This window comes from Heliangelus exortis, chromosome 2 (genome assembly GCF_036169615.1).
Source record: "Heliangelus exortis chromosome 2, bHelExo1.hap1, whole genome shotgun sequence".
Lineage (NCBI taxonomy): Eukaryota > Metazoa > Chordata > Aves > Apodiformes > Trochilidae > Heliangelus > Heliangelus exortis.
Window position 1 is genome coordinate 129388654 of NC_092423.1, and position 21496 is coordinate 129410149.

The 21496-nt window shown below is 36.2% G+C and overlaps 1 protein-coding gene across 3 annotated transcripts in view; it reads right to left on the bottom strand.

Moving 5' to 3' along the window:
• STK3 (serine/threonine kinase 3) overlaps positions 1 to 21496 on the bottom strand; it is a 124865-nt gene that overhangs the window by 80195 nt on the left and 23174 nt on the right. For all 3 annotated transcript variants that reach the window (XM_071738040.1, XM_071738042.1, XM_071738041.1), the window contains one exon: positions 21161 to 21328. In XM_071738040.1, the coding sequence (XP_071594141.1) occupies positions 21161 to 21328 (168 nt within the window). The remainder of the gene's footprint in view (positions 1 to 21160; positions 21329 to 21496) is intronic.

Below are 21496 nucleotides of genomic sequence, written 5' to 3' on the forward strand. Positions count from 1 at the left end.
ACTTCTATTCCTGCAACAACATTTGTACTCTGAAACCAACCTGAACTGCCATGTAATTACCCATACAATGACCTTTACTGATAATGCAAAGAAACTAATTCCAGCAGGGTAGGGAAATCTTCAGGCTTATTTCCAAGAAGCAAACAACATGTCTTTGGTAATGTCTTAGTCACAACCAAGGGCTGAATCTTTTCTGAAAAAAAACCTAGCTATAAAATGCTAATTAAAATCTATGCTACTAAACATGCAACTGGCTGCAAATCTGTCAATGGTATTCTTTTTAACTATGTCTGAATTTGACTTTTTGGGTTTTTTTTCACAGTTTGTGACCTCTGAGAACAGTAGTAGCAACTGCTAAAGTAAAATGGAGTATGTATTGTAGAACAGTAGCCCTGTTAGTTGTTTATTCTATAAAATACTGAATTATGCAAATTAGTTCACTGTTTGCTTCATCTCAAGGTTTCGTGCCCATCTCTACTTCCTCCCTGGTTTGAAGAAACCAAGAGACCCCACACACCCCTCATGTCCCCATCAGCGTGGGGGCTGCTGCTGTGGCAGCGAGACGGGGGAGCAGCTGAGCCAATGGGAGGAGAGGATAGGTCAGGTGACCCATGTGGACCAATCACAGTGCTCCTTCCCATGGGGCTCAGGATAAAATGGCTCCAAGGGAGCCCCCTGGGGGCTTCTCTGGCTGGGGTGAGGCCTCTGCCACTGCTCCTGCCACTGCTCCTGCTCCTCCTCTCCTCACCAGAGCAGAACATCATTCCCCAGGACAGGTCACCGCTGCCTTCCCAAGGGGGGAACAGCTTGGCTGCTCCTGAGGCTGTTGGGGGCTGTCACTGAGACCTGGACTTGGGCACTCCCAGCTGCTGCCCAGTCCAGGGTGGGACTTCTCTGCTTGGGATACAACAATATGAGAGAACTCCATATTTACAGATTTTTATACACACTTGTAATTCGCCATTGCTACCTCATCAAACCTACCCAAGTTTCTCCTTTCAACTTTAAAGTCTCCCTCCCTTATTCCCTTCTTCGTCTTCCCCTGGAAGAATACTGGGGAGTAACAGGGCATTTGTAACTTAGTTACTGTCCAGAACTGTGACACTCAGCTCTTAACAAACTTCACCCAGTATTAAGAAACAGCAGAATGCAATACCTGCTAATTAGATGCCATTAACAGCATCTGATGTTAATTAGATGTCCTCCAGACTTGGTCATCATCTTCAAAATACTGCACATCCTAGAGGAACTGCATAGAAGTCATGCAGATGAAGTGCTTAGTTGCATGTACATGATACCATGCTACAGATCAGTGACAAAAAAATTCTTAATGGAATTTAAAAAGCAGCTCACAGAATGAGTCGTAACATTTTGAGGTTTGATATACAGACACTGACAAAAAAATAACCACAACAGTGTGAATTGGACTTATATCTGCATTTCTTCCCTTCAGTCAAGTTTTAAACAGCAGATTTAGAGAGAGAATATATTTTAGACATTAAAAACAAACAGACCCAACACTTGCCTATCAAGATTTCCAAATTATTTAACCTGAAATGTCAGCTGCAATGCTGACAACATTTTCTAGGTTTTGGTTCTGTTCTGTGATATGTTGTAGTGCCCTGTCCAAACACTTAGTCATCACATTTGCTAAGCTTTTTTTAGGGTCTGGTTCAATCTATTGCATTTTGTTCCACTGGAAGACAGGTACCATGGCTTCCCCATAATGACTGACACTGCAGAGAGAAAGAACTGTGGAAAGCAAACCCTGTTGGTGCAGGTGCACACAGAGGTAACATTCTCCTTCACAAACACTTTAGAGAACAAAACTTCACAGCCTGTATTACTGGAAAAATTACAAAAAGTGAACAATGTGGCTGCTGCAATCACTCAAATATGCAAACAATATGGCAATGGTTGAAGCAGTGACTAGAAATGCTGATAACATATAAATGGGCCATATCATAGCCTTAATTCCTACCAGCTTGCTTCTAGTGTATTCAGAAAGATCTCAAGGCAGAAGGGGGGAAGGTGTTTTGAATACAAAGACTCTTCAAGACCTGGCACCAATGTACAGTCACATGTAAATGAATTTTCCAACTGCTTCAATAGGTATGTTTGCACTCTTCTCTAGGCTCTTGTATCAATATAACTATTCACCAAGTAAATGACACACTTCATGTGAAAAACATCCCAGAAAAGCATCTTACTGAGTCTCATTTCACTTGAACAGCCTCTGAATGGCACAGTACCTTACAGCACATGTATGGAACTAAGTGAAGGCTTTGAACATCTGCAAAAGGCACACTTTGAAAATGCTGGAGTTCTCACCTCTCTCTCTCTCTCTCTTTCTTGCTCTAATTGTATGCATTCCACTCAAGCAGCTTCACAGAAATCCTCTATCCAACATGATGGTCCCCAGCTTGAGATAATAGTATCTAAAGAGCTCCCTACAGCAGAGACAATAGAGGCAAGAGACATTCATAAGCAAACAGAACAACAAAGCATGTCTGACATCCAGAGTGTTAGCTGAGGGATGCATGCAGATACCAAAACCACCTATCAGCTGTTTGATTTCCCTACATCAGAAAATAACAACCTAATCCAAATAATAGTCTTCACAGAGTCACAAAATTAATCAAACTGTTCTGTTCCTCTGCTGATGCAAGATCAAAAAGACAGACTCTGTCAAGAGGTGCAGATGGAAGCAAGTTACTACAGACTTGAAAAAAAAAATTGAGGGATACCATAGTACACAATGGCTGAGATCAGAAAGGACCTCTGGAAGTCTGGAAGTCATCTTGTCCCCTCTGACCTACGCAGAGCCATCCAGACACAAATGCCCAAGACTATGCTCAGACAGTTTCTGAATAACCCCAAGTATGCTCCAAGACACTTCTGAGCTGAATAGGGCTCAAATGCAGCATGACTGAAGAAAAACAGTACCTTATGGAAGCCAATAAATGAAGTAACACAACTGACAAAAATCCTAAAGTAAAGGCTTGACATAGAATAGGGAGAATTATTACTTCCTGTGAATTTCCAGTGCAAAAGACCCCTTTTGGAAGTCTCCCATCTCAAAGGATAAACCTTGAAACATCATCCCAGTTCCAAATTATTCTGAAAACTGTCAGATGTTTCTGTATATACTACTGTATATACCTGGAGTGAAAAGATCAAAATTGAACATAATGAACAAACAACTTCATAGTGACTTCCTGCATCCTTCCTTTGCCAGTGACCCTCATCTGGAAGAAAGTGACCTCAAGAGACTGCTCCTCTTGGTCATGTGTACACACAACATCCTGAGGCCAAGGAGGAGCTCTTACAAGAAAAGTTTCTGATGTGAATAAGGAGAGGTGCATGATAATATCATTGCCTTGTTAGAAGATGAAGACTGAAGGTATACCAGACACCCTGAGTATCACAGGTATTGTTGTAGTTATGATTTAATACAATGTGGATGCAAATTTCAGACATACAGTCAATTAATCCAGATGAAAGCAATATGCTGATATAACAGGACCACCACAAGACTTTGCGTTAAGAGTGTTGTGACTGTACCTACAAACTCTATATCTCTATCAGTCCTTGATTTTTATCTGGAACAGTCTTTCCTCTATCACTGTATTTAGAGCTGATGTCTGCAACCCTACACACTTAGCCTAGTATCAGTCTGCAAACTGCACCCAAATCTATTTCAAATAAATGAGAGCAGCTGAGTTGGAAGACAGCAGGAACTGGGAAGCTGCTGACAACTACCAGCTCAAAGTTTGGGTAGAGAAAGGCTGGGCACTCTATCTGCAGACATGGCACTCAGCCTGGAAGTATGGAGAGCAAGTAATAAAGACCAGAAAGCACTCAGGATGGTAACTTGATCATTCCTTCTGCCCCTTCTCTTAGCTCCTTAAAAGGAGGTACATGGAGTGATGTTCTGAAGCAGTTACTCAAAAACAACCCAGCATTGGTGAAAATGCCTTTCCTGGGGCATAGCCCCAGGCACTGCCTGACCAAGGTGCACACCAAGCTCAGTGTCCAATGAATTATCTTCTTTATCCAGAACTGGATATGCCCACTGAAGAAGGACGCAAGCCCTCAGAAGTAAAAAGGAACACAACAGCATAGCTAGGAATGCCATATCAATGAATAAGCAAGCTATCTAACCAGGATAAATGGCATTCTGAAAAGATGAAGAAAATTTCACTTATCTTAGACAGGCCTTTTTTATAAGCTGTAACAAACTCCATAGGTGATCTTAAAACATCTGAAAGGGAGATGTGGGACTTCTTCCCTCCTCCTTTACAAGCAGAAAACTACAAGGAGGAGATGTGAGAGTACCTGTTGCAGATTGCTGTAACACCTTACTATGTTAGACTGCCACAAGCTGTGATTTAGAAGGGAACCTTGTGATGAGAAAAGACAATTTAGTTGCTTGAGCGGAAATTCAAGCACAGCGTAAAATCAAAAGTCGATCTTAAAAACAGAAGTTTTAGATAGGACAAATTCAGGATAAATTAATTCAGAGATACATATTTTTACATACATGTATTTTCATCCAACAATATCCAATGACTATACAGATAGTATAGAGTGCTGATAAATAGTATAGTATAGACTGCATAGACTGATAGGTAGTACAGACTGACTACTATAGTATGGACTGTACAGATAAATGCAGAATGATTTACCAGAAGCTCCAAAGGACATATTTGACTTTCAGTTAAAAGTTAGGAATGTAGAACAAGACCTATGTAAGCAACAAACATTTTCCACACACTAGTTTAGCATTTCCAAGGCACCCATTCTTAGCAATAAACCTGACAGACCCTCAGTTTAGCATCAGATGGAGATTTAAGTTCATCATAACCCTCAGGCATAAACACTTCATAGAGCTATATAAAGACCAACAGTTAACCCTTCTGTGGTCAGCAAGAAAACATCATGCAAGGTACTGAACAGACAATGCCTTCTGACTGTTAGTAAATATGGAGATTAAAAAAATAATTAAACAAATTCTCACTTTTTTGCCTGCCTGAAAAAATTCAGATCTAACACGGCATTACTTACTAATATATATAACCAAACTCATGTGTGTATGTATGTGTGTATATAAATATATGGGGTTCTCTGAGAGAGACATATTCATACCTATATGTATATATACTCCATATATACATATATGAACACTTAAGTTCTTTTATTATACTGATACACGTATGGATTTTATATATACATATATGTATTCCTCAAAGAACTAGCCCCATATATATATACAAGTATATTTATACAAGTAAAAATAAAAATTCATTGTTTTCTTTATATTCACTCAAAAGAGGCAGGTTTGCACCTGTTTGGAAGTAACTTGCAAATAAGAGAAAGAAAAGATGAAGCATACAATGCTCATTTTTGTCTGGAGATCCTGAGGGTCCAGACTCTCTCTCTTCTGGAGCAATTTTTTAAAAATTCAATGCTCTTCCTTTGAGCAAGATGTGCATGTATTTCCCTATCAAGGCTGTCCATATCAAAGTTGAAGCATAGCTTTGAAGTACATGAGCACAAGGTACAGCAGTTAAGGAAAGGTGAGTTCTTACAATGTACCAGTTATGTGCCATTATTTACTCACATGCACACCCTGACCTCATAGCCACTGTTTTTCTCCTTAGGAAACAGGCATGTTGAGACAACAAAATACAGATGGAACAAATGCTACTGAAAAATCAGAAAGCAGAGATTTCCTCAACTAAGAGATCACCATGGCTGCATGCTCATCTCCACTGAAGTTCCTAACACACTGCAATTAAGTCATAAACCCCACCAAATTAGAGCCAAGTGCAGTTTGTATCCTCTTTCTCTAATATGCAAACTTCACATATGTGAAAACCAAAAATTCAAACAAATACACACAAAAAAGTTTCACAGATATAAGACTATGGAAAACAGAACTGGGAACAGAAAGAGAACTCCTCTCTCAAGAAGGAGACTTTGATGAGCTTCAACCCTCTAACTTGACCTACCTACCTTTTCCTCTCCTGCCTGCTGGAGAGCTCCCCTTTGCCTCGCCAAAGCACAAGAGAAGACATGGAAGAGAGGAAAATTCATGTGGCAAGCAGGGAAAAAAGACAACAGTCTTGAGTGGCTCTTGCCTGACTGACATTAACAGCACAGATTAAGCATAAAAGTTTGGCCTTAACTTACAGTGGAGGACTAATCACTTCTCCATCTCAAAACAAGGCCACCTAATTTGGGAGGAAACCCTCCATTTCCAAAACACACACACTTTTTAATTGTCTGTACCAAGTAGCCACCTTCATTTTAGCAGTGAATACTCAAGCAATTTCCTTAATTAAATTATAAATACACTTAATGGTAAATTTAAGAAGTTAAAACAAAAGCAACACACCTTAACTTCACACGCCACCAGCATTACATTTCTCTGCCATTTGGACTTCACACCCCATACATATAAATAACCCATTTAAGGAAGGAAAAGCCATCTTGATTAACTATCACTTGAATTGTTATTTGAAACTAGTAATCATACAATTCTTTCAAATTCTTATCATATTACCAATATTTTATTGGAAACAGATGTGAGCAGCACAACTTGGTCAGAATTATTGAACAACTTCTTTCACTTTCATAACAAATTAGGCAATGCTTAGTTGACACATCTGAAAAAAGTTACAGAATTGCAAGCCCTAGGGCACAAGAGTGGGTGTCATAATTTAAAACATCATCCAGGTGAAATGCAAAGGCATTAGAAACCTAAAGCTTTACTCCGTAGAACAAATTTCTCTTGTAGATTACAATCTTTGTTAATAAACTCTGAAGTCAACAGCAACCAAAAGCTACCATTTCAGTCTCAGAAGCCTAGTACCTTTCTTTGAAATGTAACACAAAAATTCCCTGAATGCTTACAAATAAGTACTGAAACACAAATACATAATTAAATAACATTTGATTTATTTATTAAAGGTCATCTTGGGAATAGAGATCATGAAATGATAAAGTCTTCGATTTAACAAGAAAGTAAAAAAAGAAGCTAGGGACAGGATTAATTCAGAAGTCTCCTTACCTTGAGATTCTATGAGAGCAATTGAGCCTAGGTAACAGTTCTCCAATTTAGATAGAAAGGAAGGCATTTTCACTGGTTTTCTTCAGCTCCAGACTTGGTGTCCTGGTTCCTAGTACTCTAGTTCACTACTTTTTAAGTCACTCTGCAAAGCTATTTACATAAACATAATTGACAAAGGAAGCTGGAAAAGGTGAAGACTTCTGTCACTTGCTGAAATTCTGAAGTGTGAATTTGCTTGTTTCAGTAACATGCACCATGTGCATATTTTGATCAAAGTAATGTTATAGAAGACAAAACAAAACATTGCCAGGATTGCCATCTATGAGTCAACTGTGTTACAAACATAACTGTGACAGTCACTACAGACCTTTTCTTCTATTAACAGTAAAGGTTAAGTTTTACAGAAAATAAATTGAACCTTTCAGACCTTGAGGTCTGAAAGAATGCTCAGTCAACCATGTTTTTTATTTCCTGAATATAGGTAAGTAAATAAAGTAACAGCTATACTATTAAGCAGCACTGGGAACACACTAAATGCATACAGAACATGTATGGGCCTTAACAGTTTGTGAAAATTATTATACCCACACCAACTTCATCCATAAGAAAAAAAGTACCAAGGGGTCAAGAACAACCACTACAAAAACCCAGCCAATGAGCTCAAGTTGCCCCAGGAAGCCAAAATGTGCTACATCAAAATCTATCAAAGATGAAGTCAGAAATGTGGAGTCCTAATATTTTGGTTGGTTGGTTTTAAATCTGAAGTTCACACCACAGTTGAAACTCTATTATCCAGAAACATGATTTTACACTTGCTCTATAGTTATGTTAAAATATTTACAAAGGAAGAGGTGAAAAAGAAAACGAAACAAATATTAAGAGAGGGACTGTTTTCATTATAACTTTCTTTCCCACTTACCTGTACATAATCTAATGTTAGTGATAGTGATAACAACCCCCAAGGGCACCAAATACCAATTTCCTTTTCTTCAAATATGAGGAAATGTACTTGTATACCTCCATTTGATGAAAGCAAAGCCTGCCTGAATACAATCTTCTTTAAATCACTTTACACTTTACATTTACAGATGTAAAAAATTAAAAATCACATGGATTACTTAATCTACCATCCAAACACTTCCAAGAGGTAGATGAATCAGAAGCAGATAGTTTTGATGAAAAGGGGATCCTTATAACTGTATCATGTTTTAAGAAGAACACACATATACAGTATAAGACAAATCCAACAGGAAAGGACAACAGCCTGCTTTTTGACCCCTCTTGCATGAATAAAAGTCTATAAGCAAACATGCAAATTTAAGTCTAATGAGAACAGTTTTTGTGAACAGTGAAAAATGTGATGTTAAGTAATTAAAATGTTCTGTGTGATTCAGAAATAAAGGGTGGGATTCAATTTAAGACTACAAGAATGCATTTAATCTCCTGGTTTCTTTGATGGGACAAGGAACACAAGAGACTTCTGATCAAAGTGATTGTTACATCTGGAAAGAGAAATCAGATTATTTCTTCCCAAAGTTTAGGGTTTTCTATCCAACTTTATGAATACTACAAATACAAATGTAATTTTTGTTTTTATTTGGAAGTCAGTACTATCAAGACTGTAGGTATACCAAAATCACTCAATATACAGGGTGCTCTGGCATCTATAAGAGCCTTTGTAAATAATAATCTGTGCCTCTAAAACATTTCAAGACAGGCAGAAAGACAGACTGGCTTCTTGGGAGCAGATTCTCAACAAATCCTTCATCTGCAGACCTTTATGTTATGTGTATTAGGGTAAATTTCTTACTCCAGAAAAGCCTCCTTACTCCCTCCCTGACACCACACTCTTCCCACCCCTGCAACCAATATCACATCAATGAAACATTTTACAACACTGTTCAAAAAACAGCTCTGTCAGACCAGCTGATGTGATAAAATTATACTGATGGACCAGTTTCCTACCACAAAAAAAAAGGGAGATTAATCTTCCCATCACTTGCTTTCAACTCCTCCAGTGCTTCTTTGACAGAATTAAATAAACTGAAATAATTATTTTGCTAGAAAATTACTCCATCTCATCACAAAAAAGAAATTAAAAAAAAAAAAAGAGAGAGAAAAGAAAAAAGAAAAGCTTATTATCAAACCAGAAATTTGTATCAACTCAGTGACAACAGCACACAAGTTTGCCAGGTAAAACAAGCACGAGAAATTGTAAAACACTAGATGCAAAAAATCTTAAAACACCTCTTAGGGGGTTTCCCTTCCAGGGCAATGAGCTGACCTGATTAAATTTTAAACTTTCCTTAAGCTGAGAGAAAAGGTAGCAAATTGTTAAAAAGTTTATGATTATTGTATCAAAAATTTTCTCTGGAAATGTTTCGGGTTTTTTTTCTTACTTTAGAAACTATTTTAAATTTCTCCTTCTACAGATCAAAGTCTGAGAGTTTTTGTCTCTAGCACCATCAGCTTACTTCAGTGTTTCCAGTCTAGCAAGAACTTTCTAGGTACTTCGTACTCCACATATTTTGACACCAAGAAAGGAGCATCACATCCAGCTGCTCTAAAGCCACCCTTTAGAGATGGAAATTCACAGGTATGCAAGAAGTCTCAACTTTTAGGAAACTCTGTACTGATTTCTCTATACAATTCAATTGTGTATCTGCAGATCTGTATCTGACTGGTCACCAACAATGCATTCATTAAAGCTCTGCTTTGAATTCGTTTTAGAAGAACACATGCCCATTTTCACCCTCCAAAAATCAAATGCTTACTGCTTCTGAATATCAAAAAAACTCATTATGCCCCAATCAGTTACATTATTTATAGAAACAAAAAGCAAGATGGAATAACATGCCTCCCTCATCTGAAATAAAAAACTCATTATAGGTTCTCCTGAATTCCATCAGAGGTCCTCCCCACTAAAATAAATCTTTCCTGAGAACAGATCACTCCATTAGCTTCCAAAACTATTCTAATTTTGGAGGAAGAATGGAAAACACAGCACTGAGTTCAGGAATATATTTTGTAGAGGATGCTTTTGTTGGTAAAGCAGAGTTTTTCAGGTAGGAAGGTAATGATAAGCAGCAGTTCCAAGAATTATGTCCGTGTTTGCATTTCTGAAACACAAACTGATAGTGCATTAAGATATGATATGTTCAGGACTCAATCTGTATAAATCTTGATAACCAATATGAATTTTCACACATGGTAAAGAGGCACAGAAGAAAGTAGAAATCTGGAGGTAACTTGTGTTGGCTTAATTTCTTTTCCATGGCAATGCCAATAAGAACTTACATCTGGATCAAAAATTTGGATCATACAGCTTTAAAAACATACCCCGCTGTTTAAAAACTATGAACTTTTACATTACTCTTCTGCAGGTAGAAAATAAAACTTTCAAACACAGCTTTTTCTGCCAGGGGTATCACAAGGGCTTTCTCTACAGTCTTCTAATGCATTTTTAAAACAACATAACACAAGCATAACAACAATTCTAGTACAAAAGTCACAAGTCGTATATCCAAATAACTCAAGTTATTTAACAAACTACTGACTGTGTATTAGAGCTTTGTTTAAACATTTAGTCAGTAAAGTAAAAGGCTGAAATAAATAAGCCAGGCTGGTTTCATTCTTCTCTAAAACCAGGGTGGTCTATGGGCAATTTTTGATACCACTGGTGTTGCCGGGGAAACAAAATGAAAACAGGTGCCATCAAATACAAATTAAAGATTCAGTTCTGGTTTAAACCACCTTAAAACAAAGTTTCCATAAACTTTTTAACCAATACTACTACAAATTTGACAATACTTTATAACAAGAAAAGGATTATAAGTTGTCTTTAGACCATCAAGTTTTAACTGAAACAAATTTAGACTGATTGGCAACCTTTCCTTTTAAATAAATTTCTTCCATTAAATGTGCATCATCCTCTTTAAAAATGACCTAGTGTACATTTTAAGGCAATACAATACCAAAACAAACATGGGGTACATACAGTCTTAATAAGCTTTCTCCATTCCAAATTCTACCTTCCTTTCAATTTAAGCAATTTTTTAGACTTTGCAGAAAGTAAACAACCAGTATAGACTTAAATCGTTTCAAAAACCTACAGTAAGTAGCAATAGAAGCTTAATATTTTCCTCCTAATCTGATTGCAGTTTTCTCCCACATTATTTAAACTCAAATAAATATCCCTTCAACTAAAATCTAAGTAATTAGACTTTTAAAAAGTGGAAGTGTATCAACATATTTAAAATTTGGCCATATAGTAGCCAAGACTCTTCAAAGCACTTCCTCCAAGTCTAGCTATACTGACAGAAAACTTGTCAAAGTTTAAGAAAAAAAATGAACATATAATTCATCTAAATAAATAAGTGTTGATTCAAGATTCCAAGAACCTCAAAATAATTTTCTGTGGGGTTTTTTGGTTAACAAGACACTTGTTCCATACAAAAATCCAAGCTTAAATTATGAGCAACACAAAAATTCCCTCTTCTTCAATAAAGAGAGCTGCCAGGCCTCTGAATAAAAATCAGCCTTGTATATTTTGTGTTAATCTGGGAACTTGAAAGATGATAGCAATAAAAAGAAATAGGAGCATCTGTGATGAATATTTATAGTTCTTCACTTAAAGGTTTTGAAATCTGTGATGTATTTTACAATGTCCTGCAGGGTACTATAGAAATTATAGTAAAAGGTGTGCTCCTAAAACTGCATAAAAACTTTGCTGAGTAATTTTCCAAGACCATAGTGCAAGTTCAAAAAAAATTTACTAAATTCAGCATACAAATGATGGAACATCTGTAAAGTTAATTAACAAAAAAATCTTTTAATATGAAAACTGTTTAGTTTTAATGCATATTTATGCTTTATTTCCAACTTCCTACTTAAAATAAAACTTCCTTTAGATCTCCCAGTTTCAAAATAGTTTAACTTTGCACTCTAATCTAGGCTTACAGTTTTACTAACATCACAAACCACCAGATCTACAGTGATTTAAAACTTATGAACAAGCCTTTTGGTGGAGAGCTGATTACTTTTTTTGTTCACAACACTTCTCCAAGGAGAAAACAGCCAGCTCAGCAGCAATTCCATCATCTTTGAAAAACAGTATTCCCAGGTCAAATGTTTTCCATTTAAAGTATCTTTCAAACAAATGGGTAGTATCATGGTATGTTTCTTTTTTCAGGTTAACACTTCTAAGATTCTGAATCATACACGAAAGATACACAGCACCTTGTGAAGCTACTCAAGATCCAACTTCCTTTACAGTCATTTTAGTAAAAGTCTCAAGTTAATTCTCTTGTGTGTAATGATGAAATTACTGTACTGATCCCCTGCTTACTTTGAAAGTGATTAATCAAAGTCAGAGAAAACCAACCATCAACTGAAGTATGTTTCATATTTCCTATTTAGGGGTAAGTCTAAAAAGACAAACTAATTTAATTTTAATTAAATCCTCATTTAGAAGCATGAAAAAAATGGTTTTTATTTAATTCAAATTAAACTCCAGTTCCAGTCCAAATTTCAAATATTCTCCACTTCTGCTACTTTATTACACGTGACAGATTAACATTTCCTTTTTGCACACACATGCAAGCAAATCCAGTATCACTATTCTTAAAAATTAAAGAATTCATACTTTTAACAGTAATATATATATTATTTATTCCATTCAAAAAATGTCTAGTGATATGAAGCAGCAAAGATGCATTCTCTAAATCACAGTGAAACATTTGTGTTAGATTCTATCACCACAGATACTTTTAACTGTACTTTTTAATTTTTGTTGCAACAGTTTCACTATATGAGCTTTCAAGCAACTATTCAGGGAAGGGAAACATAAGCTAGAGAGATCCAAGGAAAAAGAAGAGTAGGTAAGAAATGCAATGCTTACAGCATGAAAACAATCACATCATATTGTAGATTTTTCAGAAGTTTTAATGTAGACATGAGTAGGGCCTTGTCATCCTCTGATTTAATCTTTGTACACACCTTGAGTAACCTAATATTTTCATAGTATGTGTAATAATGCCAATGTGACATCATTCTGTGCTGATTAGACAAAAAATATGAATGTGAACCTTTATGAAGGACTTATTTCCTCTCATCAGTGAGCTCCTCTTACAGACTTCACAGGATGTTCTCTATCTTACCTCAACAGCACCTTCTGTGTTTCTGAAGTTAATCTTAACCCAACTCTGTGCCATTACCCCCATCTTCCACTTCCTCCTTCTCCTTCCATCCTGCATTATGTCCTCTTTCCTCTCTATGAAGAATCAGATACTAACAAGGTAGTATCTTGATTAAAAGAAATTAGATTATCAGATCAGTCCTGCGCCCCTTTGTGAATCTCTAGGGAAAAATAACTGCACACACCCAGTCCTCTATGTGGTTTATACTCTGCTTTGGGCAGTTTGACCCAGTAAAGTGGATGCCTGGTTGCTACTAGCTGGGCTTAGAGCACAATATACTCTCAGGAGCCCCATAAATCAGAGAGATTTGTTAATCTTTTCTGTGGGAAGAAAGAAATACAGGCTCTTGATAAAGCAATGTGGCAAAACCTCTTCAAAAAGTTCCTTGATTATTAGGGAAAAAAATTTTAAGTTTTGCCAGAGAACAAATTATGCTTTTCCTGTCTTGCTTTCAGAACAGCATTACAAAACCTCTCCTTTCCACATGAAATGGGATGATATTAAGCATACCATCCTGTTGCATAGCAAGCTGTCAAGTCCTGGAAACTGCAAATCTGGAAGTCTGGAGATATATAAATATTGTGAATATTGGGAAAGAAAAAAAAAAAAATCTATTGAGTAGGATTTCTGCAGCTCTGTGACTACTTTGATCATGAGCTACAGGTACTACTTAGATGTTTTTTCAGCAGGATCACAGTTTACACTTCATTTAGTTTCAATCCAATGCTAAAAATAACCCAGTCCTAGTGACAACTAATGTCAAACTGACATAATTACTAAGTATCCAGGAACTGGCTCCTTTCACCTAGTAAAAATGACATGCAACACTTAACAGTTACCTTAATTGTATTCCAGAAAATTTACAAATATATTTCCTCATAGTAAGTTACAAATAGCAACCCACAGAAAACATATTTTCACTCAATTCTTTCTGTTAAAAAATCCTGGCAAAATAAGCAAAGAGATCCAAGTCTCACTGCAAGCACTGACCAGCACCTTAGCCCAGGAAAACTCTCCTGGTGATCAGCAAATTCCATGCAAATATTTCATTTACGTATGGACATCAGGTATTTGCTCACAAAATAACCCAGAATACATGCAGATTCCCAAGTTCAAATGTACACAATTACTTATTTTATTTTGGCCAATCTTTATCACCTTTCATTTCCACAAGCCTTGGTGAAAGGAGCTAAGTCATGAACAGGGTTTTAGGAACTGGCCTGCACCTCCCAAATTACCTGCCAGGCCAGAAGTACTTCAGGTAAAGAGGTCTGGATCATCCTTACAGGTTAAAAACAAAATAAAACAAAGATAAACACACACACAAAAAAAACCCAAAAACAAAACCACAAAACAAACACACACACACAAAAAAAAAAAAAAAAAAAACAACAAAAAACCAAAACAACCAAAACTAAACAGAAAAACCCTACACAAAAATTAAAAAACAATGTTTTTAATGTTTATTTTAACAAGTGAAAAAATCTTGAATGAAAAAGGTTGTTTGGTTTTTTTTGAAAGGTATTGCTGAAAAAAAAAGTTCCTTAGCTGTTGGCTTTTTTCCCATACAAAAATCACCATAGAATAATTACTCATGTTTTCATCAGAGGTGGTAGACAGGCTACTTACTGATTTAAAGTAACAGTATATTACAATAAATTTTAAGCTTTCTTTTTTAAGAATCCTTAAATAAAGTCAGTCACAATTACTTAGAGTTCAAGCCTGAAAAAACAAGTTGTTGAACAAAAAAAGAAAACTACAAAAAATGTGGTACCTATATTGGCTGACTGGCTTGAACCATGTAACATTACTACTCTCTCATAGGAAAAACACTAAATATCCTATCACCATATGGAAGTGAATTTCTCACAGTGATTCACATAGGAGGCAAGTCCTTTGACATTGATTTTTTTTTTTCCTCCCCAGTCTTTGTGGAGAACATACTTTATTTTCTGTTAGACAAACGCTGTCTGGCATTCATTGTGCTCATTTTTTTCCTTGAGAAAATTAAATTTCTAACACCTATTTGAACTTCTGGCTATGTGTAGTACCACAGAAACAAATATATATGAAGCAATATATATGTGGCAAGCTGCAGGCCACTGGAACTTTACACTGGAACTCATGAATTTCAGCTGTACCATGGTGGTAGCTTTTAAAGATGGAAGATGTATCATGTTAACAACAGCAGTGAAAGCCACTTCTTGTTACTTGGTTAGTTTTCAGACAGATACATTTTCTGATCCATTGCATCCTTGTTCTAACAGGAATAATGAAAATGTATGGAAACAGGTAGGAATACCACCTCTTGGCAGCCATTACCTGCATTTATGTCAATTTAATGCAAACAAAATCTCCACTTAAAGCCCAGAGTAGTCTGAAGAGCTTCCAACAGCTCTTGGAGAAGCCTGCATCAAGACTCGTGCTTCTCCAATGTCAGTCTACTGTCTCAACCATATCAAATCAGCTTCTTAGGTCCCCACTATAAACATAAGTTATACATAGTATTATCAGTTGTTATTTGTTAATTTGGAATAACTATGTCATTGCATAAGAAAATACACACCAAATCCTGTCCTGAGAAAGCAGATTTTTTAAGAAAGACAAGATAGGACACAGTGAAAAATCCAGAGGAAAGGGAAGACACTTTTTTTTTTTTTTAAACTCTATACACTACTATCATTTGAAGATCTGGGTATGATAGGCTTTTTTTTTCCCCAAGACTTAATAATTTAAAAATAATCTTAATACATTAAGTCTTTTCAAAGCACATAGGATGTTTAAGTGCAAGGGTACTATCATAAGACAGAATGCACAACAGAAATACTGAAGAATCATGACTTCCCCAAGGAATCACAGTCAGTGATGGCTCAATGTCATTCTTCTACAAGATTTTGAAGAGGTAATAAAATTATAAATAGGAATGTATAAAAAAAAAAATCCATAATTTAAACCTTTAGATATTAGTTCACTCTACCTAGAGACAGCAGGTAAGATCTCCAGTCACAGCTTAATGAAGGGTGCCTCAAAGTTCTTAGAAGGAAAAGGACTTCTAGAGTTAACTCAAACTCTTTTCTAAAGATTAGCAAAAGCAATAAAAATAAGATTTACTTTTCAAAACTACTTTAAATCTAAAAAGTCATGATGAAATAAGATAGTTGAATGCTCAAATACAATGACAGAAACTGATGAGAGAATTCCACTTGGTGGAGAGAAAAAAATGCAAGAGTGACTCTACAGAAAAACTTCTGACATCACCAGAGGTGTTTTATCTTTTTCCATACTCCAGCTTCTGGCACAAAAGGCATGGAGGAAACCATTTTCTCAGCAATTGAAAAACTGGTCTCAGAGAGCAATGCTCAGCGTGACACTTCCCTGGTTCTTACAGCTTTACACAGCAATAATTCTCACTTCAATCTCCAGCATTGATGCAATATGCCAAGAATTAAAAAACCAAGAAACAGTAGATTGTTATAAGACACATCAGGAATAAAAGGTTACTACAAATAGAGTAGTCCAGGATGGAAATGACACAGGCTAAGCAGGAGGCATGGATAATCTGGGTAAGTGCCATGGAAAAATAAATATCATGATTTGACTTAAGGCAAATGGAAGCAGCTCAAATTGGCGTCCTCCAACTCACCACAGAACATGTGATGCCCACATGTCCATTTCCAACAGACCTCACCAGAAAGAAACAAAATCCAACATAGTGAAGTGCTGAAAAACACATCCACCACCAATTTCTTCCATACCACAGCAACATAAATTATTGCAGCTTCTTGATAAGCATGAAAGAAAAGAGTTTCGGGGTGGGAAGAGCGGGGGTGATTGGCTTTTTTTTTTTTTTTCTTTTTTTTCCAGAGAGCTATCAGTATTTATTTATCCTGAAGCACACCAACCAGTCAGTAAGCCTTGACCTTGGGGAAAAAAGAAAAAAAAAAAATAGCAAATTTTTAAGAGAGAGATTGTACTTTTACTTGGTCTGCAAGGTTCAGCTCATGGCTGTGGCCAAAGGTAGTAACTTTACTCAACCAATTTCCCTTGTCCATCTACAAGGTCCTGTAACTTGTGGAGATAGGCTTTTCTCTATGGTGACCAGTGATAGGACAAGGGGTAATGGGTGTAAATTGGAGCATAAGAGGTTCAAGTTGAATATCAGAAAAAATTTTTTTACTGTAAGGGTGACAGAGCCCTGGAACAGGCTGCCCAGGGGGGTTGTGGAGTCTCCTTCACTGGAGACATTCAAAACCCGCCTGGACACGTTCCTAGGCGATGTACTCTAGGTGGCCCTGCTCTGGCAGGGGGGTTGGACTAGATGATCTTTCGAGGTCCCTTCCAACCCCTAGGATTCTATGATTCTATGATTCTATGATTCTATGATTCTATGATTCTATGATTCTATGATTCTATGATTCTATGATTCTATGATTCTATGATTCTATGATTCTATGATTCTATGATTCTATGATTCTATGATTCTATGATTCTATGATTCTATGATTCTATGATTCTATGAACTTCTCTACTCAGTTTGAGCAGATTTTGGATTTCTGTCAGGTTAACTTTTCAGAACATCAGTTCCATTTACCCAACTATATGTGAGACCACAAAACCGCTGGTGTTTGCTTAACAGAAAAGTCAGGAACTCCTGGCTAAGGATAAGTTGTCTCTAGAAGTAACTCACACCTGTATTGGCTTAAATTGATCATTAAAAAAAATTAAAATCACAGTCGTACAGTCCTAAGTGACCAGGTCATGGCATGACTATAAGTAAAAATTTTAAGCATGGTCTTAAAGTAAGGATCTCAAAAAAAGCTATTCTCAAAGTTTAGGATTAGCTTTATGTCAAAGTGTTGTTAATCTACCTGCTAGTAAAGCCAAGTATCAGCAGTAGGTGGATTATGATAATGTAAAAGCTTTGCAGCTTAAAGGATCTTCCACGAGAAACAACTCTTTTACATGAAAAGTCTGAGATTACATTTGCAAAGATAGAAAATATTTCAGAAGCATGTTTCCAATTTATACCAAAAGCAAAATCACATCTACTATAGCAAAACAGTGCCAATTTAAGCTTCCATCATATATTTTAAATTTTTTAAAGAAAAAATATTAATAAATAATAAAGGCAGATACTGCATGTCAAGGAAAGCCTCAGCAAAGCAGTTAATGGCTTGAATTCCATTTCAGACAGTTGTAGGCTATAAATACTTTATCACTAAAGGACAGCATATATGCTGCAGTAAACAGGGGACATGGCACTTTTGACCTTTTTGCAAATTCTTTGCTATTTCTAGTGGCTGTACCACCACATTTCAGGAAAACCTTGAGGACACCTGTATTTTTTCCTCCTTTAAAAAACTGGAAAACACTCCTCCTTTAATGAAAACTCAGAGAAAAACTCTGAAGTTTCACTATTCATCATTACAAAAAGCAGAAAAGGACTCACATATCAAACATAGAATCATAGAATAAGCCAGGGTGGAAAGGACCTCCGAGATCTTCAAGTCCAACCCTTGAAATATGTAAAGCAATCTTTAATTTTTAAGTGAATAAAGCATCAGACCTAGTGAGCAGATAAACAGTCTTGACCGTTGAGCCTCAAAACAAGTATGAAAAGTGCAGGTGCTGTTGAGCTCAGGTTTGCAGCAGAAACAAGTGAAATAACGTTGTTGACACTTGTACAGTCAAATATACTTAAACAGAAAAGGCCTGATGTTTCTCCCAAGCACACATGAAATTCCACTTTGTATCCCCAACTTCTCACTCTCTCCCAGTTGAAACTAGCACAATTCTTTGAAGTAGTGAGAGTGTGGCTAAGCAGAAGCAGCTTTACTTGTTTGCATGGAACCTGCTACTTGCTCCCTGCCTAAACACTTGTTTAAAGAAGTCATGTAATATTTCTATTAAGCTGTAAACGTACTTGACAAGGAAATGGCCTACTGGGAGGGCATTACCTTTGTGGCAGTGCCAGCCAGCCTACAGCAAAACAGTACACAAGGTAATTTCAACATTCAAGTAACAAAATTGCACCTTACATGAACACCACAGAACTCCAGCAACATCTAGAAAAAGCAATGAAAATTTGCCCAAGCTTTCATGCTTGCCTGTATCAATTCTGTGTCATAACTAAAACAAAATAAGAAAGCATCTACATATGTTCAAAAGTCCTGTGAAGCTGTATCATATGACACTGGGATAAGTATTGCAACTTAAATCTGTGTATTTCTTGTTAACCACTGTAACAACTCACTAATAAAAATTAAGAAAAACTCTAGGTATCAAATGTACAAAAGAGTACAAACTGCACACAAGCCCTTAAAAACCATAACGTAATCTATTAACAAGAACACATGTTCTATGTAACCCAGAACTGTTGTGTTAAATTACTTTGGCCTTTGATAGCATTCATTTGATTACAAGAATTAAACAGATGCAAAAGCTTTCAAACTCAATGACCTTTGATTTATAAGCAGTGATTGTCTTGAGTATAAAAAATCCTCTCTGATAATGCAGTCTTCACCTGCCAACAGGTAGTGCAACTACATATAATGATGCTACAACAAACTCAGATGCTCAGATTTTCATTACAAGTACAACCAAATTTTTATTCAATAGTTTTTAAACTGTTTTTAAATGTTATGTTTTTTAAATGTTTCATGTGTTTATGTCAAATTAAATTCCCATCACTAACAAGCTTCAGAATAAATGTTAAAAATAAGATACTTATTTCGTTCTCAGCTTTCTAAAACCAGTATTTTTAGTTTGAACAGTAATTTAAAAATAGTTAATTACCCAGAGGGGGAGAGGGAAGATACCTTGCAGGAAATATACTAAGCTTTGCTTCCAAAATTACAAAATGTTTCTAATCACAAAACACTAACTTAGCTGCAAATTGCCATTAAACTTCAGAAACATCCCTGTTCCAAAAAGTACACACAAACAAACAAAAATCATGAACCCCACAAACAAAAATCAAAAAGCCAATAGCACTAAATATACTTGAATTCATATGTGTTACCTTACAGAAATCATAAACTAACAGTACCTTCTCTTCCAACAGGTCCTGATACGAGGCACCATCAAGAGAACGGCATAAAATAATCTAGTATGTATGACATTTTTGCAGAATATCACAAAGATAAAAACTCCTTGCTCTTAGTAATATAAAATGCTTTGTTAATACCAAATGGGCTTTAGATCTAAGCAGTTCAAGAACGGAGTACTTATTGCTGCTCAGTACAATCAGTGCAGCCATTCTTCAGCTCATTTCAGAAAAACAAAAGCCTGGGTAGCAGTGGCAACAGTGATTCATAGCTAAACATTGCTCCCTGTGAACATCTCCAAAAAATTTCTTTCTAATTGCTACTTCTCACAAAGTGACTAATTCTGTTTACAATTTATATTGCAAAAAGTAAACTAATTTAGTAACAAACTTTAAGAGTCAGTATTAAATATAAACTGGGGTTAGTAATACTAGCAGTGCTTACATCAGACAATTTTGAATCTTTCTTTATGCCATCTTCACTTTTCACTCCTTTTTCAAAGCATAATAGCCACTATGTTATGGCACTCTCCAAGTGCAGGTACAGAACAGAATAGGCTCTATATGCTGCCTTCAAGTCAACTAAACACATACTGCTTTAATTCTCTCTCAAGTGGAAATAAAAGCATTTTGTAACCTTAAAGATAGACACTAAAAAACAGCCAAACTGCAGTACACAGGAAGCAAGACTGGAGTTCAAAATCTGTAGTCTTAAACTATTTGTCTACAAACATAGTTTTATGGGTCCAGTATTCGGAGTTTTTTTGACAGTTTTTTATGGGGGGGTAGTTTTTTTTTTTTAACACAGAAAAAAAGAAAACACCATGACACACACAGACTTACCCTCATTGGATGAATATCAGCATATGGAGGCTTTCCTTCAGCCATTTCTATAGAAGTGATACCAAGGGACCAGATGTCTGCCACGCAGTTATAGCCAATCTCTTGTATTACTTCAGGAGCCATCCAAAATGGAGTTCCTATAACAGTATTACGTTTTGCCATTGTGTCCTGTAATTATATTATTTATGCAATTAAACCAAGATGCTTATTTTCAGATTCCTTTTATATTAATTCTGTATTTCAAAGTCAAATTAGTCACCTAAAGGTCAATTAGTAGTGATTCCCAATTAAGAGCAAGCAGATTCAGCCCATCAGCCTACAGAGGTCAATTAGGTG